This window comes from Protopterus annectens, chromosome 7.part0 (assembly GCF_019279795.1).
Source record: "Protopterus annectens isolate FY-2018-M chromosome 7.part0, PAN1.0, whole genome shotgun sequence".
Lineage (NCBI taxonomy): Eukaryota > Metazoa > Chordata > Ceratodontiformes > Protopteridae > Protopterus > Protopterus annectens.
In genome coordinates this window covers 854,300,510-854,326,623 of record NC_056739.1, presented here as the reverse complement: position 1 = coordinate 854,326,623, position 26,114 = coordinate 854,300,510, and the positions used below count along the sequence as shown (strand labels likewise).

Here is a 26,114-nt window from a genome sequence, read left to right as displayed (position 1 = left end):
TTTTAAAGATCTGAAATTTCAGCTAATTTCATTTATAAGATTACTTCTTTCCCAGTTTTGCCATTCCTTTCGTACATTTGTAATGCATGTTAACAGTGTAGCTGAAGTGTTTTTTTCTGAAAAGTAAATGCACCCCAAGTATATCCCACCTAGTTTACTTCAAGTTTGTTTACAACAATGTAGTGCTCAGCAGTGACAGCTGAGTGTCGCAGACAACTGTGGCTTTTAAGGGAAGAGTCATGCATACTTTTGCTCATGGATTAAGTGGTTTAAGTTTCTCCTCACATTTCCAGTATTCTGTTCAGACCTCCTGTCACTGTCTTTGGGGAGTTTCCATGTCCCTGCCCCCAAAGGTTTTCTTCAGACACTTCAGTTTCTTCCCTCGGCCTTCCCTGCAACACTAGGATATTTTTTCTTAAATGCCGTGTGTGTTGTATTCACCATTGCACTTGTAGCCCAGGTAGTGACTGAAAGGTGTGTGTCTGTGTGTGTGTGTGTGTGTGTGTGTGATCTATTTTGCTTACCTGGTTTACAAAAAACAATCTGAAGAAAGTACTTCATTATTTGCCATACTAATATGATGTGTGCAGTATCCTGTTGCTCCCTATTTGTTTTCTGTTGCTTTAACAGTTTGGGTGTTGATCCTAACATTCACTCTAGGAAACTTTCCATTTCAGTGCTAAAGAAACTTAACTCTATGTCAGCATACTATTATCTGGGATCCAGGCTGCAGCTGCCTGGGAGAAGAGCAGATTTGAAAGGAATTATCACAAGTACCAATGAATCAGCTTGGTCATAAGGAAGTAGTAGCACCCCAAAGACTTGGTATCCTGGAGGGTTAAAGTTAATTTTTTTGAAGATGTACAAAGTTTTGTGTGTTCTAAATTAATAGGGGTGGGAGTGTTTGAAAAATGTATTTTGTTTTTTGTATGAGAGTTTTCATTAAACAAAGTCTTGAAAAATGTGAAAAATCCCATGCAGATGTTCTTCGTGTTTCACTGTTGCAGTCATTACATTTGGGTAATCTGCTTGCAGGTTGCCCTCCGTCGGCCTGATTAACAAAGTCTTGGGTCCTGCTTCGGTTGCAGTCCCTTCTTCCATGACATCAAGTTGTCAGGGGTATAAAACATGCAGCCGATGTCACTACATCAGTCTTTCTTGCCATGCGGTGCCCGAAGCAGAAGCAGTTTGCAAGTGCCGGTCGGCCGACTCCTGAAATTTTCGTTTTTGAGTTTCAGAACCGAAGTCTTCTACTTAAAGCTAAGTACCCTATTGGGAAACTTTTCTTGCTCTTTACCGATGTCAGTAAAAGTTAATAATTGCATTACTTGTGGAAAGCAAATACCTCATAAAGATTTTCATTCGTACTGTATTCCTTGCCTAGGCTCTGACCATGATGTGCCTTGCTCTTGGTTTTGTGCTTTATTTAATCAGCGCACTATCCATCGTCGGTATATTTTTGCCTCTAAATATTTCAGTTCTCGGTTTAATTACCCAGAAATGTCGTCGGTTAGCCATCCGACTACCGGGATTCCAAAAAAATGCAAAGATAAAGACAGAGACAGGCCGCCGAGGTCCAAAACTGCCGACGACGCTTCTCCTAAGCCAGTCGCCAGTTCGCTGATACTCAGTGAGGCGCTTTTGCAGCCCCTGATACCCGCTACTTCTGATTCGCAGGCCTCTACTGAGATCTATTCAGAGTCCGGTATACCGCGAGATGCTTCAACTATGGAACCTGCGGATGTCTCTACCTTGGATGGTTTCGGAGCCGCTGTGCAGGCACTGGCTTCTGAGGGTGTATTCAGGCCTACAGACTCGCATATTAAATAGACACCTCCTTCATTACTATGGCCTAAATCTCGATCCTTGTCTAAAAAACCGACACCCAGGCCGCATGCTCAGGCCCCTATGCCTAAAAAACAAATGATTAAAATGGCTGAAGATCTAATGACTCTAATCAGGGGTAGTCAACCCCCCCCCCCCCGCCACTCGGGGCCTAGGGCTGAGCTTGATTATGACTCTTCTGATCAGGATACTGTTTCTTCTGACTCTTCTGATGACCTGGATTTGTCCATACCTAATTATGAGGATTCTGATGCAGAGGATTCTATTCTCCCTGCTTCCCCTCCTGAGGATTTTTCTTTTAGGTAAACTTTACATACTTTATGGGAGCATTTCCACTGGGAAAGCCAGGAATTTTCTGATTCAAAAAAGAGGCTTAGGAATTTCCTTCATCTACCTCAGCATAGGCCTTTGGCTATATCTCCTGTACTAGACATTGTTGATGTGTTCTCGGAATCAAGTTTGGCCCCTGATTCCCTGCCTCCTGCTCCTAGTAAACCTGACAGATACTACAGGGTTCCTGAGTCCCACAAGTTCCTTTTCAAAAATCCTGTTGCATATCCAGAGACTATTTCTCAGGGGCCCAAGGTCATTAAGGCTTCTACTGCTAAAACTCCTACCCCTTCGAATAGAGACTCCAGGGCGCTGGATAGATGGGGTAAAAAGGTTTATACTTCTGCAACCTTGGCAATCAGAGCTTTAAACTGCCAATTTCATATGTTAAAATATCAGCAACATGTTATTGGACTGCTTAAACAGAAAATAATGTTGATTCCTGACTCTGTGGAAAATAAAGATTTACAGGACTTAATGCATTCTGCTGAACAGGTTGGAAAATGTACTTTGCAAGTGGTTTTGATTCTTTAGAGGCCTCTTGCAGGGCTGCTGTTACTGGGTCTGTGCTTAGAAGGCTTGCTTGGCTTAAGGAACAGTCTTTGCCTGATCATGTTAAAGCTAAATTGTTGGATGCTCCTTTAAATCAGGACCGCCTGTTTGGCAGCAAGGCTGAAGAAGTTCTTAAAAAGATGGAAGATAAAGCTAAATGTATGCAAACTGTTAAAGATTTTTTACAAGTGCAACCTCCTAGATTTATTAGGCACTGGCCTACTAAGAATTGGTCCTTTCCAGTCCCTTCCAGGTCCTCTCAAGCCAAACCCAAACACAGCAAAAACCCCAGGTTTCAGTCCCAGGGGACTTTCAGAGCTAAGCAGTGGGGGGCATCCACTTCCAAAACTGGAAATAACAAGACACCCCCCCTATGGTAAACAGCTTCAATGACTTCCTTTTAAAATTCCCAAGCACTTATCTTTTGACCGCCCCTTTGGGGGGAAAGATTGCTCTTCATACAAAGAACTGGAAACTCATAACCCAGGACACATGGGTTTTAAATATAGTGTCCCAGGGATACAGATTTCATTTCCACACGTTGCCAACACCAAATGAGTGGCCAGACCTGCACCCAAATCAGTGGGCAGAGGCTCAAAAACAAGTATTGTCCCTCTTACGCATGGGGGCTATTCAGCTGGTGCCAGAAGAGGAAAAGGGACAAGGCTTCTACTCCAGACTTTTCCTGGTACCCAGAAAAGACAAATCATGGCATCCAATCCTGGACCTGCCTACTCTAAATACCTTTCTGGAGATTCCAAAATTCAAGATGCTGACTCTTCACCAATTACTTCCTATGCTAGGCAAAGGCGCCTGGTTGGCAACACTAGATTTAAAAGAAGCATACCTGCACATCCCAATCAGGGAATCTTGCAGAAGATACCTACGCTTCAAAGCAGGCTACACGCATTTTCAGTTCTCTGCACTGCCCTTTGGCTTGTCTACTGCACCCAGGGTATTTACAAAGTGCCTGGCTCCAGTAATTGCATTTTGCAGGCAAAACAGTATTCAGATATACTCATACCTGGACGAGTGTCTAATTCAGGCAGAAAACCAGGACATACTTTTAAATCATCTGGCATTTGTAAAAAGGGTTCTAACCTGTCTGGGGTACACCATAAACGAAAAGAAATCACAACTGGTACCCTGTCAACAGATTACATTGGTGGGTGCAAGCTTGCATACAACTGCCCAGATGGCTTACCTCACGCCAGAAAAGCAAATTCATTTGGTAACCTACTTCAAACAAGTGGCCACAAAAACCCTGCTATCTGCAAGACAAATACTGCAAGCCTTGGGGTACGTGGCCTCCTGCATTCTTCTAATTCCATAGCAAGACACTGCATATGAGGAAACTGCAGTAGTATCTAAAAAGTCTGTGGAATCAACATTCTCACAGTCTGGAAACAATGATTCTTATCATACCTTGCCTACACCTGGAGTTCCTCTGGTGGGCAGAGAGGCCTGCCACCAAAACAAGGGACTACCATTCACACTACCCCCTGCCACCCAAACCCTAACTGCAGATGCATCAGACTATGCATAGGGGGTTCACTTGGCAGGGAAGTGCATTCAGAGCAAATGGAACCCAAATCAAATGCACCTACATATCAATCAAAAAGAAATGTTAGCTGTACAGAATGCTCTTGACAGCTTTCAAGGACTACATTCTTCAAGGACAACTAATGGTAAAGATGGACAACACCACGGTTATGTGGTACATAAACAAGCAGGGGGGATACACATTCCTACCCCCTCTGCAGACTAGCCATGGCATTATGGAACACAGCCTTGAGCAACCAAGTGCACCTACAAGCTCAATTCCTGCCAGGAAAATTGAATATGCTGGCAGACGAACTAAGCAGAAACCTCATGGACCCACACGAGTGGAAACTGGAACCAAGGATTTTCAACATGTTGACAAGCGAATGGGGGAGCCCAGACATAGATCTATTTGCCTCCCCCCAGAACTTCCAATTGGACAAGTTTTGCACAAGGACTCCCCACAAACAAGCCTGGAAAGTGGATGCTCTGTTCTTCAGCTGGAAAAAAACGATCAGTCTATGCCTTCCCTCCGCTGCCTCTACTCTCCAAAGTTCTACTAAAGGTCAAACAGGACAAACCAAGGATGATCTTGATTGCTCCAGACTGACCTTGCCAACACTGGTACCCCCTCTTGCACAGTGTCGCAGTTATCTCCATGACAACTGCCTCAGACTCCTTCCCTGCTGTCTCAGCAGGAGAACCAAATTCTGCAAGCTCAGCTTCCAACATTGAACCTTGCAGCCTGGCTAATCACTTAAATTCACCCCTGTCATCCCTCAGCAGATCTGTGATGGGTGTCATCTTAGAGGCAAGGAGACCTAGTACTAGAAAATGTTATGCTGAAAAATGGAACCAGTCTAAAGAGATGAGCACAGTGGCGCCCAGTTTACCTCAGATTTTGCAAAACTTAACTGAGATGCTTCACAAGGGCCTGTCCTTTTCTTCCATTAAAATCCACGCTTCAACCATTTCAGCGCATTATAACACAGAGCCTTCCCTCTTCTCTCATCCTCTGCTCAAGCAGTACCTCAGAGGGGCCAAAAACCTGAGACCACCCAGGAGAGCTCCAACTCCTGCCTGTGACCTTAACTTTGTATTGGAGAAACTCACTCTACCTCCTTTCGAGCCAGCTGCTACTGCAGTCTTAAAATTTCTTTCTTAGAAAACAGCTTTCCTTTTAGCACTCACTTCAGCTAGAAGGATATCTGAATTACAGGCTCTTATGGCAGTGGAGCCTTTCATCATCTTTCATGTGGACAGGGTGTCCCTCAGGACCAATCCATCCTTCATGCCCAAGGTGGTATCCAGTGTGGCTCTTAATCAGTCCATTAATTTGCCAACCTTCTTTCCCAATCCACAGAACAAAGGGGAATGGATTCTGCATTCATTGGATGTGCACAGACAACTTAGATTCTATTTGGACAGAACTAAACCTCTAAGAAAATCGGAACAACTGCTGGTAGCATTTGCTGCAGGGGCAGAGAGGGAAGGTTATTTCAAAACAAACCATTTCTAAATGGATAAGCCATTGCATTCATTTCTGCTATAAGCACCATGGAAAACCTATCCCCCAGGAGATCAGATCTCACTCCAGAGCTGCATCTACTTCTGCAGACTTTCTCAGAGGTGTTCCTACCAAGGACATCGTAGAAGTTGCTACTTGGAGTTCTGTACATACTTTCACCAAGCATTATCATTTGCCAATTTTCTCTAAATCCAGAGCTGGCTTTGTCACTGCTGTCTTGCAGGGCCTTATTGCTGGCCCTAATGCTATATAAACTCCTCCTCCCAACCATAGCTTTGGGAATCTACCCAAATGTAATGACTGCAACAGTGAAACACGAAGAACATAGTACAGTTGTGTACACTTACCATAAATGTAGATGTTAGAGTGTATTCACTGTTGCAGTCCTGGTTACCCTCCCTCTGGCCCCCTAACTTCTTCTGGCTATACCTCTACTTTCCTTTACTGTGCTTAAAAGCCTTTTTGGTGTATTTGCTTTTTGTTGGAGGTATACCTTTGTGTTTTTATGTTTATTTGCTCTCCATTGGGGGGGCACCTGACATCTGGGTTTAGAAAAACTGATGTAATGACGTTGGCTGCATGTTTTATACCCCTGACGACCTGACATCTTGGAAGAAGGGACAGCAACCGATGCAGGACCCAAGACTTTGTTAATCAGGCCGACTGAGGGCAACCTGCAAGCAGATTACCCAAATGTAATGACTGCAACAGTGAATACACTTGAACATCTACATTTATGGTAAGCGTACACAACTGTACTTTTTGACTGCATGATGCATTGGCAAGGGCAGTGGTGTCTGGGTTATTCTTGTCTGGATGGCACTGTTCAGGCTGTCTTCTTTAAGGGAAGTACAGTTGTGGAAGTACAGCAGCCTTTGCTTGCGGGGGTCGTTTTCAGGTAGACCTCTCAGAGTATCATAGAGGACCTATTGAAGAGGGAATGTTTTTTGATATCTGTAGAGGTTGTCTGATACCCCTTGTCTTCTTTTTTTCTTTGACTAAACTGTCACTTTAAAAAGTATTCCGTCCTGTTATAGACGAAGAGAAGTTGATCATTGGGCAGATTTGCAGGGGATGCCATAGTAGTGACGACTAGCAGGACTGCAAATATAAGGGTGGGTTGTCAGGGTTTGCCCTTGTTTGGTTAAGCACCTCTGTGAGCCAGTGAAATCTCAACATGATTTCAAACAGATGAGTATAGGAGCCGTTAGGCTAACCCTCATTAAGATCTCCTTCATGAGTCCAGGTAGTTTACACAGAATTCCAGGATTGATTGTATATTCTACTTTTGGTTGAGGGACATAGAGCCTGTTTTATTTTTTTGACTGAAAAGATGGATTTTCTCCTTCCCATCTCTTGTTCAGAAGGGCAGCAGTTTTTCTGTCCAGTGTTTGATCACAGTCACTTCAAAGATAAATCTGGTGCATAAAGTTCACTATTGTGACTATTCTGGTGGTGGGGTTGTGTGTGCCATGCTTCTGTTTTTATTTTGTTTTCTTTTCTACTTGGTTATTGAGTGGATGGGCTGTCAGTTTCAAAAAAGTAATGCAGTATGATTTACACTTGTAGTAGACTTACTAAGACATTAACATTATATGTGCTTAGCCAGGTGATGGTTAGTTCTAAAGGTGAAGCGTACAAGCAGTTAGACAAAATATAACGTGCCAACAGTAATCAGACATTAAGTGATAATGTAACACGTCTACAATAATCGGGGATTAGTGTGCATGTCTTAACACTCTGATTCCAGTGACAAGTTTACAGTGATCATTTACAGCATGTGCAAAATATATATTTAAACATCGGTAAGCAACACCTCATTTGGGAGGTAGAGGAGCTTTGTATTTAGTAGTCTGGAGGCAGATTTGTTTGTCAGTAACCAGTGTCCCTGAAGCATGCACATTAATTCTCCTTTACTAGATATTCCCTCTGTTTAGATGTAAATATGTTATGTTCTTGTTCTGCTCTGATTTCTGTGAGCAGGTGATTTCAGGTACAAGTCCCTGTCAAGTGAGTGTATTTTCTTCAGTGTTTAAATTGAATTTTAGCTCTGATTAAGGAGAAAGCATTTTTTCTTTTTTCCTGAGAGAATAGGATTAAGCTCTTACAGGCAGTTTGGTTATTAGTGGGGGCATTGGCTTAGCATTAAATAGGAATGATCTGAATATATATCCATATTCCTTATAAGTAGCCAGTGCAATCCTTTGAGTTGGTCACAGTGGTGAGTTTAAGCTGGTACCAGTAAAGTAAATCTACATACTTTCTTCACTGCCAGTTGCAGTAATTTGAGTTATATCCAGATTGTAGGACTTTGAGGGAGGCCATAATCAAGATTCAGGATGAACACATTGTACCTAATTCTGTCTGTGCAGTAGGGAATAGTGAATATGAAATTTTGTATGGAAGCTTTAACTAAGCAAGTGTTCTGGCAACTACTTTATCATTATGTTCAGTGAAGGAGCCTGTATAGTGTCACTGGACTTGGAGACCTTCTGGCAGATCAGTGACTGGGATTCTCGTAAGATTCCTTTGGTTCTCAGTAGGTAACCACTGCTTTTTATACAATGTGCTGCCATTTGTGATCTGCATCTTGAGTGTTTAGTAAAGTTCTGGATTTGCTGTTTATGATCTTGCAGACCACTATATTTTTATATTTCTACACTTAAATTATGGAGTTCTTATGGCTTTATAAAGGAATTACCTGGTTGTAACTGTTTTCTTGATTCTACTGTGGTTACAGGCTTATGGGTGTATCATGAACTTGGGAGAAATTTTTTGTCACAGAGGATTGTTTTTCCAGGGAAACTACACTGTCTGAAGACTGTTGATTTGTTGCCTACAGAATGGGTCTGTGAAGCCATGGCCTGGGCATTCTGCTGGATGTTGTACTTGATCCTCATGCAGCTGACCTCTTCACAGTGCTCTTCTCCTGCCTTTACTTGAAGGTGCTTTTATAGACAGTGTGGTGATAGTTGTAGAATGATCATGTTCTCTCTGATTTGTTTTTGGTGTCTAACTCTTGTCACTGATCTCTGGAATGATAGATAGTTTGTACCAATCTTACCAAGGATTTCACTTCTTGCTGAGAAATCCTTTACTGGATTTAATGACTGATACTTCAGTAGCGTCAGAGACTCCACTTACATTCCTTCATTGTGCTGAGCTAGTAGAGCCTTCAATAGTAGATAGTTATAAATCTGCTTGAGCTGAGTACAGTGTTACGTGCCCCCCTCCCCCCAAGTATGTGGAAAAAGGAGTTGTAACTTAGGCCTCCCCAAGCAGCCTCCGTGTAGTAGCACAGTTGGACAAATGTTTGTCATGCACTCAGACTTTGTCTGCCGTGAGGCGATACCAGTCAGGCAGTGAACCATTGATGGGGCTTTACCCTCATAGACAAACAGCTTCAGTTCCAGTAGATCTGCGAATAAGGGACATCTACTTTGAGTGCCTTCCAGATGTGAGGAGGAAGCCCAAAGCCTGGACCATTAAGACACAGAGGAGAACACAGGATACTCAGTTTTGCTGAGTTTAGCAGAGAAGGGAAGCTCTGGAATTGGACACCTTCTCTTTCTTCACTGGTGGGGAAGATTTTATTTATGCTTTCTGTATTTTATTTATGAATCCACACTTGACAAAAATTTAGAGAAAAAAAACGAAAGTCACTCTTCCATTTGGTGGCCTACAAAGCCGTGATTTCAAGCTGCTTGGTTAATGGTGTTATAGATGCTCGTCCCAATTCATGTCAATGAGATGAGTCATTTCCGACTTTTGGCCTTGTTGGGCATTCTGGCTGAGGTCATGGAGGTCATCTGCCAGAAAGTCTTCCACTCATCAGATATTTTCTCTTGACTGGAAGAAGTTCTTGATGTGGGTGAAAAATTTTGCTGTCCTGCTGGACTTTGAATGTGTTTCACCTATTTCAGATAGCTGTTTGGTATTAGCATTTTTGTCAAGGTACAGGTTGCTTCAGTTTTCTTTCCTCAGAATTTTGTTGAGAGCAGAGCTGTAACTCACCACACACTTGTCAAGCATTAAGAAGATTTTTAGTTTTCTTGGGCTTGTAGTTTACTGTGGAGTTCAGTGTTTCAGATTTGAAGGAGCTTCATTGCATATTCCTGGGTTTGATTTCTTCAGTTTCCTTTTGCCTGTTGTGACTAAACAGGTCAATTAACCAGCAGGCATGGGTTACCCCTTATAAGGACAGTTGTCCCTAGTTGGTTGTTAGTTAACAAATTAAAAATACATTATAACAGTTTTCAGAGATATCTAACAAACCATTTTCTTCAGGACTTGAACTTTATAATTAAGAGAGTTATCTTTCCTCCATTCAAACCATCTTACTTGGTGCAATTGAAGTTCATCTCTTGCAGTGGTCTGTTACTTGCAGTCATCTCTTCCACCTGAAAGATCTGTGTTATAGGACCTTGTTTTTAAAGATATTTGATAGAAAAGGGTGTCCCTTAGGACCAATCCGTGTTTCATAATGGATATTTTCTGTGAATTGCCCTTAAACCAGTATGTATGCCTCATTTTTTTTCTTTTTAGATGCTTAAATCAGAGGAGAGCAAGCCCTTCATATCATAGACGTACATCTCTGTACATATCTTTTTGCCTTATTTTTGATCTTTTCCACCTAAAGTGTCTGGTTTTCTTGCAAAACATCTAGGAGTGAAGTCACTAACTAATGAGACATTTGAGTTTCATGCTAAAGCAAAACATGTTGTTAGAAAACTTTCTAAATTTATGAGAGTGATATTTCTAATGTATTTTTTTTTTTGGGGGGGGGTTGTTGAGGTGTGTGTGTGTGTGTGTGTGTGTGTGTGAGACATCTCTTCTGGTCTCACCTGAGAAGGTTGTTTAAATTCAGGTTGACATACATGGCCTTGCCTGTCCTGTCCTTCAGGTTAGGAAGGTCAGGTTGTGAATGAGCAAGCCTTGTCTAAATGGAGTGTTAAATATTCCATTTTCTTTTCTTAACATAAGGCTAACTACCCTTTACTCTGCAGATAGAGGCTACTGTAGTAGGAGTGTGGCTGTTTCAGTTACGTTTTTCAAAATGTTTCCATTATGGGCATTTATGTTGCAGCTGGTTTTTCATTGGTGTGCACCTTCATCTAGCATCACTGTTTGTACTGTGATTCCAGAAGCTGATCATGCTTTGCTGCCTCTGTGAGTAATCAGTCATGCCTTGTGAGCCTTTCATGTGATGTTGCTCTGTCTCGCCTTCATTCTGTACTGGTGGGATTTGGAACCGAGGATCTCGGCCATTTACAAAAGCTCGAGGTCTCCAACTAGCTCGTGGCTTACTCCCTATCCCATGATGCTCTAGGGAATTCCCCAGATCTCGTTTTCCTCTAAACAGATCAGGTGTTTGACAGCTGGCTCTGGCTAAATTTACCTTTAAATTGTTATAATACCTTTAAAACTTGCATTTCCTTCCTTTAATCAAAATTCTTGCTAGTTACCTTAGTTAATTCCTTAACTGTATTAGTTACAGTATTAGACTGTGTCCGTTGCCTTACTGTTTATTCTTGGAGGCCATCGTTTATCTCAAGGCCTAAAATTTCATCCCTATCCCGGCTTCTCTGTGTGTGTGTTTTAAATACAGTTATTTAGGCTCATTGTTCCTTGAGCTGTCAAGTTTGGTGTGTGAATAGTCCTTATATATTTAGCTTATAAGGTTTTCTTTTGCTAAACTTTCCATTTGAAATATCTTTTTGTGTTGTGTTGGTTATTTACTAGTTGAGTAAACTAGTTTTGACCTTTTTCCCCGAGCCAGCACGTTTAAGTTAGAGGGCTTTTTTCCTGTGTGGCGTGCTATTTTTTCTGCTTGTAAAAAGAAAAAAAAAAGTTATTTGTTGTTTCTGTTCTTTTATCTAAATAGCTTGTTTGAGTTAGAGAGCTGCTTAGTCTGTAAACAGTAGAGAATTATTGCTTCTAAATATTAGTGGTGCTGTTCAGTTGATTTTTTTCCTGTTAATATGTCTAAACAATTAAAGGACACTGCACCCTCAGGGTTTAAGAAATGTTCCAAGTGTTCTCAAAAAATGTCTTTAACTGATAGCCATACTGACTGTGTGTACTGCCTTGAAACAGTACACTTGCAAGAGTCTTGCTCTATATGCCACTCATTTAGTTTGAGGGTTCTCCTCAAAAGGAAAAATAAGCTGATACTGAGGGGATTGTTGAAGAGTTCTTTTTCAGAAGCCTTAGGAGAAGGTCAAAGTGTTACAAAGCAAACCCCTTCGCCGCCTCCTAAATCTGGAAAATCGACCAAAGATCTTCATCTAACTCATCAGATCAATATGAACCTACTAACAAAGTACCAAAAATGTCTTCATCGAACCCGAAATCTGTCAAGCCCGAAAAACCACCAACCTCGGCTCCTCCTGTTTCGGAAAAAAAGTTGGTATTGCAGACTCAGAGCCGGTCCCCTGTCTTGGAGCCAGTTTCTCTGATATTAAGATCACCAGTACTACAAAGGTCAAGATCTCCTGCCCCTCTTCTCAATCCCCCAAGAGTTTGTCAGAAGATGATTTGGATCATGTGGTGCAGAGGGTTCCGGAACCGAGTGGACCTACCCCATCACTCTTGATTCCTCCTCTGACCCAGAATGCATGGAGCTGATCATAGTGGAGCCTTCGGAGCATAAACCTGTTCCAGGATATTTGGCTCCAACTACTGCTCTGACTTCCTTGGTGCCGTCTGAGCTTGAGGAGCCTAGGAGCTTACGCTCTCTGGTCAGGTCCGGGGAGGACAGTCAGATCAGACAGTTGTTGTATCCAAGCTTGCCTCTTGGGGCCTTGACATGGGTGAGATTGGCTCCCTAGGAGCGGGTAAGCCTTCTATTTCTTCAGAACTGGGAGCTTCCTCAAATCATGGGCAAGGGGCTTCCGAAGTGATGAGAGAGCTGTCCCCCTGGGCAGCTCCATTCTCAGATCCAGTCATTACTCCCCCAAAGGCACAGGTGTCTGTCTCAGCACAACCAATTCCATACAGACTGAATTCAGTGGAGCCTGTCTCCCGAAGGCCAAATAAATTCATCACATCCCCCGTGGATAACACCTTAGTTACAAAAGGTGTCCCAGTAGATGCTATGGTGGTGGTGGCGGCCACCAAGGAGTTGTCAGAGATGTTCTCTTCTGTCCATCCCCCGAACAAAGACTGCATGTAATGGACATGTATGGAAAACGCATGTTTTCTTCAGCGACCTTTACACTCAGGTCCTTGATTATATTACACACTTTACCAGGTTACAGAGAGATCTCCTGAAGGAGCTAGAAGATACTCTCCAGGGTTCATTAGCTACTGGGGGTATCAGATAAAGTGTCCTCTCGGCTCTCCACCTTGAATTCAGTAGTAAAGTCATCCATGAGGCTCATTTCTTATGCAACTGATGGAGCGAGTAGGGCAGCGGGTTCAGGAATTTCCCTTAGGAGGTATTCCTGGATGAACTTGTTTAACTTTGCTGAACCCTTTGTTTTCCTTTGTTAATGCCCCCTTCAATGGCTCATCCTTGTTCAGGCCTAAGGTCAAAGACACACTAACCAGGTGTGAACAGGAAGGAAAAAAACTCTGCCATCGGAGTCCGCTTTTCCATACTATCTAGGCCGTATCCAAAAAGGTCAAAAGGGAGGAAAAATGTGGTTTCGAAAATCCCAGAGAGTTTTTCAAGACACGTGTGCTGAATCTTCTCCCAGGGGCAGAGGGGGAAGCAATAATGGAAGATGCCGGCCACGCAGCAGAGGGGGTCCGCAGAACCAGGGCGACAGAGAATCCTCCTTTGGTAAGCCCTTTCAGCACTCCTGAAAGGATGCCCATTTGTCCTTCTCTGGAGGCAGTCAGGGGTCACTTATCCTTGTACCCAGATGCCTGGCTAAAAATAACAAAAGACAAATGGGTGTAAAGCATCCTATCCAGGGGTTACTCCATACCCTTTTCCACCACACACATAAAAAAAATTCCAGATGCTCCACCCAGTCAGAGGAAACAAGCAACCCTAGAAATACAGAAGTTGCTAGAAAAAGAGTCATCCAACTGGTTCCCGCAAAACAAATAAGAACTGGGGCTTACTCAAGGTTCTTTTAAGTTCCAGAGAAAACAAAGGACTGGAGACCCATACTGGATCTCAGCAGATTGAACAAATCTGTAACATAGACAAAGTTCCGGATGGTAACACGGCAGTTGATACTGCCTTTTTTGGGAAAAGACAGTCGGATGTGCTCTGTAGACCTCCACATTGTGTACTACCACATAAAAATGGACAGGCCATCCAGGAGTCATCTGCGCTTTCGGCTGGGAGGCAGTCACTACCAGTTTCGAGCTCTGCCCTTTGATTTCACTACAGCCCCCAGTGTGTTCACCAAATGTATGTCAGTAGTTACGGCTCACCTGAGATGTCTAGGATTCCAAGTGTTTCCTTATGTAGACTGGGTCCTAACCACCACCACCAAGCAGCTACTAACAGAAGAAGAGACACCACTCTGAAACTCTGGTCTCGTTTCGGGATCACAATAAACTACAAAAAATCTGCTTTATTGCCATCTCAACATATCGTTTTTATAGGTGCAGATTTAGGCACTTCAAAAATGATGGTAAAGTTTTCCCCAGAAAGAGTACAAGCCCTTCGGCGACAGGTTGTAGACCTTCTTTTCAAAAGGAAGATTCAAGCAAGGACAGTTTTAAAAGTACTAGGCATCATGGCAGCAGCGATAAACATAATTTCGTTAGCGTAGCTGCACATGAGAATTCTGCAATGGCTGCTGTTCACTCCGTGGTCCATGCAGGAACTTTCGATGTCACACTGGATCATGTTAATAGAATCTTGCAGGAGAGACCTTTGTTGGTGGCTTCACTCCAATCAAGTGACTTTAGGTCGACCCTTTGTTCTTCCACAACCGCTAGCCACACTGACCATGGATGTTTCCCAGATAGGGTGGGGAGGCATTGTCAGGGAAGGACAGTCCAAGGCACTTGGCAGGATCACGAGGCCCACTTACACATCAGTATCCTAGAGATGAGAGCGGTGCTTCTTGCATTGCAGGCATTCCAAGACTCTCTTCTGGTAGGAACGATTGTGATCCAAATAGACAATGTCAGTTGTATGGTATAGAAACAAACAAGGAGGAACCAGATCTTACCCCCTTTGTCGAGAGGCCCTGAGAGTATAGCAGTGGGCAACTGCCTCCCAATGCTTTCTGGTGGCAATGCACATCCCAGGGAAATCCAACGTGATAGCAGACAAACTCAGCAGGGCAATACTAATACCTCACAAGTGATCCCTGAAACAAAACATAGCGGAAATGATTTTCTGAAAATGGAGCCAGCCTTGCTGCAACCTTTTTGCCACATCCATGAATGCCAAATGCAGCAGCCACTTTGCCCTAATCCCCCCTCTGGGGGAATCCCCAAGGGATGCACTTGTACACGATTGGCCTTGAGATCTTCTCTATGCCTTTCTTCCTTTTCCATTGATATCCACAGTTCTTCAGAAAGCCAGCACATTTGGAAGGACCTTAATACTTGTCACCCCGTACTGGCCTCGTCATATCTGGCTCCCTTTTTTGTGGCCTTATCTTCAGGAGGGGTGCTGGATTCTGGACCCAGTTCCGGATCTTCTGACTCACCCATCGGGAAGACTCCATCCATCTCTTCAAACCCTCAAGTTGACAGCATGGCTGCTCCGATTCCAAACATAGCCAGGCTACCTGACCTTTCACCTTCAGTGCAACATATCTTGATTTCTTCTCTCAAAGCTTCTACTAGAAGATTATATGTCAGCAAATGGAAAAGATTTTCCTCCTGGGCCTTGGAAAATCATATTGACCCTTTCTCTACAGCTATATCCTCCACACTGGAATTCTTAGCAAAGCTTTTTCAGGAGGCGGCAGCTGCAGCTACTATTCAAGTTCAATTAGCAGCAATCTCTAATTTTCATTTTGGGGAAGAGGGTCAGAATATTATGACCCACAGACTTTGCAAAGCTTTCTTGAGAGGCACTAACCTGTTAAAATCACCCATTAAACCACCTGTACCCCCATGGAACCTAAATTTTGTATTATCCATATAATCCTTTCCCCCTTTTGAGCCTGCATCATCCTGTGACCTAAATTTTCTAACCTAGAAGACTATTTTCTTAGTAACTATCACTTCAGCTAGGAGAGTTTCAGAGCTGCAAACATTGTCCATCAAACCTCCTTATATACTATTCCATAAGGACAGAGTCTCACTTCATACAAACCCATCCTTTCTATCAAACGTATGCTCAGAATCAAACTTAAACCAGTCCATAGACTTATCAGTTTTTTCCCCAGGTATGCCAGCAAGGCAGAATATATGTTACACCAACTAGATGTACATAGACAATTACATTTCTACTTGCACAGAGCAAAGGACTTTAGAAAGACTGACCGAATGTTTGTATCCTTTTCAGACTGCATGAAAGGTGCTTCAGTAGCTAAAACCACTCTATCCAGATGGTTGTCAGATTGCATTACATTCACTTAGCAGTCCATAAACAAACAACTTCCAGACAAAATAAGAGCTCATTCTACCAGGGCTATTTCTGTCTCTTCTGCTTTTCGCGCAAAAGTGCCAATTGATACCATTTGTGCTGCAGCAACATGGGCAAGGCCTCATACCTTTATCACTCATTACAAAGTGGATTTGACTTCCAAGGACAAGGTCTCTTTTGGGTCCACTGTTCTGAAGAATGCTCTCCCGTGACCCACCCAAGAAAGATGGTGCTAGAGACACTGTCCCACCAGTGCAGAATGAAGGTGAGACAGGACAACATCACATAAAGAAGTTATATACTCACCATAACATTCCATGTGAGTTGTCCATCTCGCCTTCATTCTTATGTCCTACCCTCATACCTCCAGCCTTTGGCTCCTGGAGGATTGAGGGATTACTGTTTGGCATCTAATATTCTCTGACCCTCTTCTTGGCTTATAAAATAATTAAACTTTTATATGCGCATTTTAGTATACCAGCAAACAAGTTCTGGGGAATTCCCTAGAGCATCATGGGATTAGGGAGTAAGCCACAAGCTAGTTGGAGACCTTGAGCTTTTGTAAACGGCCGAGTCGAAACAGAGGGTCAGTTCCAAACGCCACCAGTACAAAATGAAGCCGAGAGGATGTTTTTGTCGTGCTCCAGATTCTTCCTAGCCATGATCTCACTGTTGAGGGCCCTTCAAAGTAAGATATAAAACATGTACAATTCACATTATCAACTGACCACCAGAGAGCCTGTATTGATGTGGGTACTTACTACCATTTCACATTCTTTTTGGCTTGCTCAACCTCATTGGCCATTTGGCAGATGTATTTCTACATTAAATTTGACAAGTTTTATAAACTGATGTCCTGGTTTGCCTTTTACAGGTAGTCACTCGGTGTCGGCGGGGGGGGGGGTGGCAAACTAGAAATCAGTGTATTTGAATTTGTCATAGGTCTGATATATGAAATCATGATGCATGCCGGTGAAGAGTGCACAGCTGAGTGTGAGTATGAAATCATGTTTGCCAGGTGAAGTGTGTATACCTCTTGAGTGTGAAAGCTAGAGAGAACCAGAATTTGTGCTGAGGGAAGGTTTTCATAAGATGAAATCTCAGCAGTTATCCACTGTAGCAGAGTGCCCTTTCAGATGTTAGCTGATATGGTGAGTACTCTCATCTATGTTTTTATGGGTTGCAGTGCTTACCAGTAAGACCTTCAGGTCTCTAACTTAATTGCATTAAGTTTGACCAAGTTTCAGACTAGTGACTTGAACATAAAAGCGGTGTGATTAGTTTGCATTCTGTTCATTGTTTTTATGTATTATCTGTGTTATTTTGAATAATTTAGTTTTGTTAACTTTCATTTCATTTAGAGGGTCCTAAAATATTCTGTCGACCATCAGTCCTGGAGGAGCAAAGAGATAGCTGGGAAGAGAAACGATCTTCATTAATTGAGGTAAATAATGGATTATTTCAAATAGCAAATCTTTTTTTTACAATAATGTTTACCTTCCGTCCAGCTTCCATCCATTCTCATTGTTACAGCACGGGAGAACACTTTATCCATACTCAGTGACAGTAAAAAGATACATTTTGACCGTGACTGCTATCTTCTTATGTGCCTGTACAGCTAAGCAGCTACAATGAACAGTATTTCTTCTGTAATTATTCCCCAGGCTGCTTCTACCTTCCATTTTTATTTTATTTTCTGTTTGTATAGTTTTGTGTGCTCCTATTCTGCACCTCTGTTTCTTTTATTACACCAGTATTAACCTATGTATCTTTCGATCACTCATTTAATTTATTTTTAGGATGGTTCCTCCACTATGGGGTTAATGACCCTTTAGTAAATACTTTTCTGGCCTGACATGGATGATTATGGATTTTCGACTCGTTACAGTGCTAAAGACACAAATTAAATCATAATAAGCGTAAAGTATTCAAACCAACGGATTAACGCACTCGTGCCACAAAATAAAGATAAAAGTCAAATGTAAAAAATTAGGCAAGGTGCGAGAAGTGGTTCAAAACAAGCATTATAAGTGGATCAAACTGCAGTTAGTATCCAGTAGTTCAATTAAATTCAGCTCGAGCCCAAGTAAATCCAAATAATTTATTGGAATCAAACGAACAGGACAGAACAGAACAAGACAAGATGAGCGCTTTCACTAAGGTTTAGCTTCTTCAGATCTTTACAATATCCGGTGTAAATCCCTCCCTTATATATTACAATCATTAAATACCAATTACACTAATTAAACAATTACATAAAAGAAGAAGAATAATACATTAAAAACATTTAAAATTAATATATCCAATGAATATTGTTATAAAAAACATTGTTGTACAAATGCAAAGCATATCAACTGTGTTATATGTCAAAGAAGTCTAATTACTAAGGGTAAAAAATGTCTTTTAAACATAATGGAAGCTTGTGAATATAACAATATTGCAGTCCTTCATGTGTAAGGTGAGAATGTTATATTTTGACATAGTAAACATTAAAAACTTCAACGAAGAACTTCATTATGTTGAATGTTATCAGGATTTACTAACTAATAAGGCTTTATGAGTATAATTCTTGAGAGGATAGTCACATAATATATTATAATAATGAGGTACTGGTACTTAAAATTAGTGTTAAATTGTATTAGGCATAGAAGTATTAGTGCTGAAAGCTGTATAAATGTAAATATAATATAAGTATATAAATATGTGTAAAAAAAGTGTATATGGATATTATACTATTAAAACTATGTGATGAATATAAGAAATATAAAAAATGTATATGAATAGGAAGCATGAATAGTATATATAAATATATCAATAATGTATGGAAATGTATAATATACCTAAGAATGAAGAAAAATGACATAGGTATATAGATATGTGTCTTGGAAAGTAAATAGAAAATTAATTAATTAAATAGAGTAAATGATTAATCGTCATGTATATAAACATGAATATATATATATATAATGTATGTGAAGTTATTTTGATTAATAAATGTAAATAAGTGAATAAGGGGATGAATAAATAAATATGGCATAAAGAATAAATATATAGCAATAATGTATGAATATGTAGAAATGTATAGTGGTAAGAAGGAAGAGCGTGTGAATGTGTGCAAAGGTGTGATCCGTCAATAAAGAAAGCAAATAAGACCTACATAAATATGACCATATAATGATAAGTAATGAAAAAAGTATTATATAATGAGATCAGGATGTCAATAATATGACAAAGATATGAACTTTGTATTATCATTTGATATGTCTTCTTTGTCTCAAATATGGTTTAATCGAGGCCCTCTCGTTCATAACATAAGAGGTGGAAATATAAGATGCCACACTGAGAATAAGGAAAGTGGTTGGATAATTTTATTTAGAGCAGATAAAGGACATGGTCTGAACGAGAGGGCCTCGATTAAACCATATTTGAGACAAAGAAGACATATCAAATGATAATACAAAGTTCATATCTTTGTCATATTATTGACATCCTGATCTCATTATATAATACTTTTTTCATTACTTATCATTATATGGTCATATTTATGTAGGTCTTATTTGCTTTCTTTATTGACGGATCACACCTTTGCACACATTCACACGCTCTTCCTTCTTACCACTATACATTTCTACATATTCATACATTATTGCTATATATTTATTCTTTATGCCATATTTATTTATTCATCCCCTTATTCACTTATTTACATTTATTAATCAAAATAACTTCACATACATTATATATATATATATTCATGTTTATATACATGACGATTAATCATTTACTCTGTTTAATTAATTAATTTTCTATTTACTTTCCAAGACACGTATCTATATACCTATGTCATTTTTCTTCATTCTTAGGTATATTATACATTTCCATACATTATTGATATATTTATATATACTATTCATGCTTCCTATTCATATACATTTTTTATATTTCTTATATTCATCACATAGTTTTAATAGTATAATATCCATATACACTTTTTTTACACATATTTATATACTTATATTATATTTACATTTATACAGCTTTCAGCACTAATACTTCTATGCCTAATACAATTTAACACTAATTTTAAGTACCAGTACCTCATTATTATAATATATTATGTGACTATCCTCTCAAGAATTATACTCATAAAGCCTTATTAGTTAGTAAATCCTGATAACATTCAACATAATGAAGTTCTTCGTTGAAGTTTTTAATGTTTACTATGTCAAAATATAACATTCTCACCTTACACATGAAGGACTGCAATATTGTTATATTCACAAGCTTCCATTATGTTTAAAAGACATTTTTTACCCTTAGTAATTAGACTTCTTTGACATATAACACAGTTGATATGCTTTGCATTTGTACAACAATGTTTTTTATAACAATATTCATTGGATATATTAATTTTAAATGTTTTTAATGTATTATTCTTCTTCTTTTATGTAATTGTTTAATTAGTGTAATTGGTATTTAATGATTGTAATATATAAGGGAGGGATTTACACCGGATATTGTAAAGATCTGAAGAAGCTAAACCTTAGTGAAAGCGCTCATCTTGTCTTGTTCTGTTCTGTCCTGTTCGTTTGATTCCAATAAATTATTTGGATTTACTTGGGCTCGAGCTGAATTTAATTGAACTACTGGATACTAACTGCAGTTTGATCCACTTATAATGCTTGTTTTGAACCACTTCTCGCACCTTGCCTAATTTTTTACATTTGACAAATTAAATCATGCTGAATGGTCATCATTAAGACTTTTAACTAGTATTAACAGTGTGTCAGGTATGCATTGGCCCTAAGGATTATGTAGTCCTGTGTGAACTGGCCTCTGGTCCACAGTTCTCCCTACCCCAACAGATACCCTTACTGTTTATCTGGGTAAGAAGGAAAGAGGAGTCACGGGTCATCCGTCATACAGAGCTGATCAGAAAGATGTTGATGTTATGTTGTCCTATCTCTCATTCATTCTTACTGGATGGGTTCGGAGCCGATCATCAGCTCCGACTCGGCTGAATACACTAGCTGTATGTCTCGAACTTGGCTCGTGGCAGAAAGGTATCCCATCATGTAGCGGTGTAATTCCCCAGATCTCGTTTGGCGCTCTACGAGTTTGGATGCTCCCTTCTTGGCTGTGGCCAAGTTCTTCAAAAACCTTACATTTTTTTCCCTTTATTAAGCTATATTTAGCTTTAATAATTGCTTATTAGTAGTAGTTAGTGTTTTTTTCCATAGTTTAACTGTGTGCTGCAGTTTTGAGTGCTGTTTATCTTGCTAGTGTGTGTTTTTGTTGGTCATCTTTAGTCGCAAGGCCTTTTTTGCTTTTTTCCCATTTTTTGGTAGTGGTGTAGTTAGTGCTTACAGTAGAAGTTAGTTATTCTATATATATTAGCTTGTTTCAGTTAGAGAGCTAATTTCCTGTGTGCATCCCTCTCACTTGCAACTCTACTAGGTCAGTTTAAGTCAGAGGGCCTAGTACCTGTTTAATTTAGTGTTGTTCTTGTTCCTGTCTTGTTAGACGTGTTACTATAGTGTGGTGATAGTGTTTGAGACTTTAAATATTTTTTTGTGTGTGTGAGTTTTGCTATAAAAGTGTGTTTAGGCTTTACCTGTTATTGTTCTAGTGTGGTTTCCTTCCTAAAATGTCAAAAAGAAACTAGAGAGAAGGAATCCAAGCCTTCAGGGTTTAAAAAGAGTCAGAAATGCTCTCAGATGATGTCCATCACTGATGGGCATAACATTTGTGTTTATTGTTTGGGGGGCTGTTCACCTCCAGGAAACTTGTACTTTTTGTCATTCTTTCAGCTCCCGGGTTCTGCAGAAAAGAAAGAACAAACTTGTACTCAAAGGGCTCCTGAAACCTTCTTTTGAGGAGGCTGTACTGACCACTTCTTCCAGTAGATCCCCTTCGTCTAAGAGTGACGAGACTTCAAAACGGCCATCTGCTGCTGCTTCTGCTCAATTGGAGCTGCCGCTAAAATTGACTAAGAGCTCTGATGCATCGATCTCCTTGGCTCCACAGCCCACGGAACCGACGGAGATCATAGACTTGGACAAATCTAGTCCTTCGGCTCCAAGGCCTTCGGAGCCGAAAGAGACTGTTTTTCAGAGTCGGTCCACTGATCTGTTACCAGTCTCCCCTACCTTGAGATATTCTATTTTGGAGAGATCTCGCTCACCAACCCTTTCCTCCAGGTCCTCTAGAAGCTTATCGGACGATGACGTGGATATGGTGGTGCGCAGACTTTTGAAGTCGCTGGTGTTAGCTAAATTCTTTTCGGCTCTGACCCAGTCGGTTCTAGAGCCAGCCAAGACTATGACTATTACATCCACGATGATCCCTCCTCCAAGCCGAGCTGGATCTTTGGAATGCCAGGTACCACTTGCTGTAGATTCTTTGGTTCCAAGACCCCTTCAGGAGATTTTGGAATCGATTCCTGCTCCGACACTCTTGGTGTAGTCCTGAGTGTCTAGGGGTCGAAGTTCTCTGGTCGGCTTCGGGGGGGGGGGTGGAACGCTCTGACCTGAGTTTCTTCAGTTCCGAGTTTACCTCTCTGAGCTTCAGCTTGGCTGAGCTTGGCTCCTACATCAGCCTCAGAGCTGATCTCCTTGGAGCCGGGGATTCCCTCTGTTTCCTCAGTGCCAGAGGTGTCCTCTGAGCTGGGGGGGATCTGCCTTCAAGCTGATGAGGAGTATGCTGTCCCCTTCTACAGCTCTACACAAGGATACTGATATTCTTCCCCCCCCGAAGCACTGGCATCTGTCTCAGCACCAGCCCATCCACAGGACAGCAGAAATCCAGAGCCTCAGGAGTCCCATTTGGTGAGCCCCACTCGTCCGAGACATCCCCAGAATGCCCTTCTGAGGAGGCTCCTCGAAAGAGAACATGCAAAAGGAAGCATATTGACTCCCCTCATTAGTCCATCACCTCTAACACTGACCTCGAAGAGTCATAAGGGTCACCACAGTTGTCCTCTGAAGATATCTCCTTCGCAGATATCCTAGAGATCCTGAAACAGAGAGGCAGCTGGAAATCCATCAACCCTTCTGATGAGGAGTCGGTGTCCCTGAAGGCTTTTGGATCTCAGTCTTCAGCCTCCTGGGTATCTCTGCCTTTTAATGAGTTATTGGATGTGGTTAATCAAAAGGCATGGGAATCACTAGACACTATGGAACCAGTCCCTCGGAGGCCAAATAAGTTCTTGCCAGCACCTGTGGAAAAATAATTTCTTATGAAAGGCATTCCTGTAGATGCTATGGTGGTGGCAGCAGCCACCACGAAGGAACTTTCTGAAACATCCTCTTCTGTCCATCCACCGAACAAGGACTCCCGGACGATGGACAGATATGAGAAGCGTGTTTTTTTCATCAACTTTTACCCTTAGATCGCTGAACAACCTTTCACACTTTATGAGGCTACAAAGAGATCTCCTGAAGGAATTAGGAGATACTCTCCAAGGCTCATTGGCTGTGGGGATGTCAGAAAAGGTTACTTCTCAGCTATCTACCTTAAATTCCATTGTTAACTCCTCCATGAGACTAATATCCTATGCAGCAGGTGGAGCGAGCAGGGCAGCGGGTTCTGGAGTTTCCCAAAGGAGGCACGATGCGCTTGTGCAACTTTGCAGAGCCCTTCAAGTCTACCTTTACCAATGCCCCTTTTGTTGGTTCCTCACTTTTTGGACCTAAAGTCAAGGACACACTCACCAGGTGCGAGCAGGAAGGGAAAACTCTCTCTGCCATTGGGGTACATTTTTCTGTTCCTTCAAGACCGTATCCTAAAGGTCAGAAGAGTGGGAAAATGTGGTTCAAAAGAGTTTTTCAAGACGCACGATGTGAACCTTTCTCCAGGGACAGAGGGAGAGGTAATAATGGTAGACATCATCCTAGAGGCAGAGGGGGTCCACAAAACCAGGGTGATCGTTATTCCTTTCACGTCTGGCCCTACCAGCGTTCCTGAATGGAGGCCCGTCTGCTCTACTGTGGAGGCAGTCAGGGGGGCGTGTTTCTTTGTACCCAGAAGCCTGGCGAGATATCACAAGAGACAAGTGGGTACAGAGTATAAAATCCAGAGGCTATTCCATTCCCTTTTGCCATCCTGCCCCACAGATCAGAACAATCCTGGATGTTCCACCCAGTCAAAGGGAACAAGCAGCTGTAGAAATTCAAAAGTTGCTAGACAAAGGAGTCATCCAAGAAGTCCCTCCACTCCAAATAGGATTCAGAACTTACTCAAGATTCTTTAGTGCCACAAAGAACAGGGGACTGGAGACCCATTTTGGATCTCAGCAAGTTGAACAAATCTGTGAAGAAGTCCACGTTCCGAATGGTGACACTGCAGTCTATTCTTCCCTTTTTAGGGAAAGACAATTGGATGTGCTCAATTGTCCTCCAAGATGTGTAGTAAATGAGTGTAGCAACTCAACCAAAGCAAACTAATAATCACATTTTTTATCCAGTACTATTAATCCATTTACATTTTATAGTTAGGTTTATATTCATTGGAAGCTGAAACAGAATATGTATTTTTTACACTTGTTTTGAGTGTAGTTTCTTCTTTCTTTCTTTATATTAGAGGGAGTTTTGTGCAATGAATACATATCAACAAGTAGTGACAATGTCAAACATATATATTATTTCATTTTTATTCATTTGATTATAGACTAATAATGTTTAATAGCCCACAATTTTTAATTAAATGAAAAGTTTTTAAGAATACATGTTTAATATTCATGAAATTAATGAATATGTATGAGGTTACTAGGTTTTGGATTTGTCAGTTTTAACAATAGAGGTCGTTTTAATGATTTAATTAGTCATTAAGCGACTATAAAAGGTGTAGTGGACAGTTAGAACTGTATCTGATGAAGTCCTAATTACTGGGACGAAAACGCGTTGTATGGTGTATGAAGAGCGTTTATGCTTTTTATGTTCGTATTGGAATAAACTTGTTGAGCTACTTCGTGGTGGTTTTCGTCCTCCAAGATATGTACTAACACATAAAAATGGACAGAGCATCAAGGAGTCAAGCTTCCGGCTGGGAGCCAGTCATTTCCAGTTTTGAGCTCTGCCCTTTGTTCTCACTACAGCCCTCAGAGTGTTCACCAAATGCATGACAGTAGTCATGACTCACTTGAGACGTCTGGGATTCCAAGTGTTTCCACACCTAGACGACTGGCTCCTTACTGCCACCACCAGGTATCTACTTCATCAGGCAAGGGACACCATTCTTCAAACTTGCTCCTGGTTAGGGATTACAGTCAGATTACAAAAATCTCCCTTGTTGCCCTGTCAACATATTACATTCATAGGCGCAGATCTCAGCACCGTCTCCATGATGGCATGACTTCCGCTGGACAGGGTTTATGTTCTCAGACAACAAATAGCCAAACTTTTACCTAGAAACAAAGTGAAGGCAAAGACAATTTTGAAACTCCTAGGGACTTAGGCTTCAACGATCACCTTAGTTCCCCTAGCCAGAATGCATATGAGAATTCTTCAGTGGCTTCTATTTGCTCAATGGTCATTACAAGAATTTCCCATGTCTCACCTAGTCAGAATCGCAGACTTATGCAAGAGAGATCTCCTATAATGGCTTCGGTCTGACCAGGTGACCATAGGATGACCCTTTGTGCCACAACTACCTGTAGCTACAGTGACCACGGATGTCTCCCAGGTAGGGTGGGGGGGCATTATCTGGGAAGGATGGTACAGGGCACATGGCAAGAACATGAGGGTCATCTGCACATCAGTGTTCTAGAGATGAGACCAGTGCTGCTAGCGTTGCAGGCACTCCAGG

At 41.3% G+C, this 26,114-nt stretch overlaps 1 protein-coding gene across 2 annotated transcripts in view; it reads left to right on the top strand.

Moving 5' to 3' along the window:
- NOL8 (nucleolar protein 8) overlaps nucleotides 1-26,114 on the top strand; it is a 1,174,909-nt gene that overhangs the window by 1,107,515 nt on the left and 41,280 nt on the right. For both annotated transcript variants that reach the window (XM_044077406.1, XM_044077405.1), the window contains exon 16: nucleotides 17,672-17,754. In XM_044077406.1, the coding sequence (XP_043933341.1) occupies nucleotides 17,672-17,754 (83 nt within the window). The remainder of the gene's footprint in view (nucleotides 1-17,671; nucleotides 17,755-26,114) is intronic.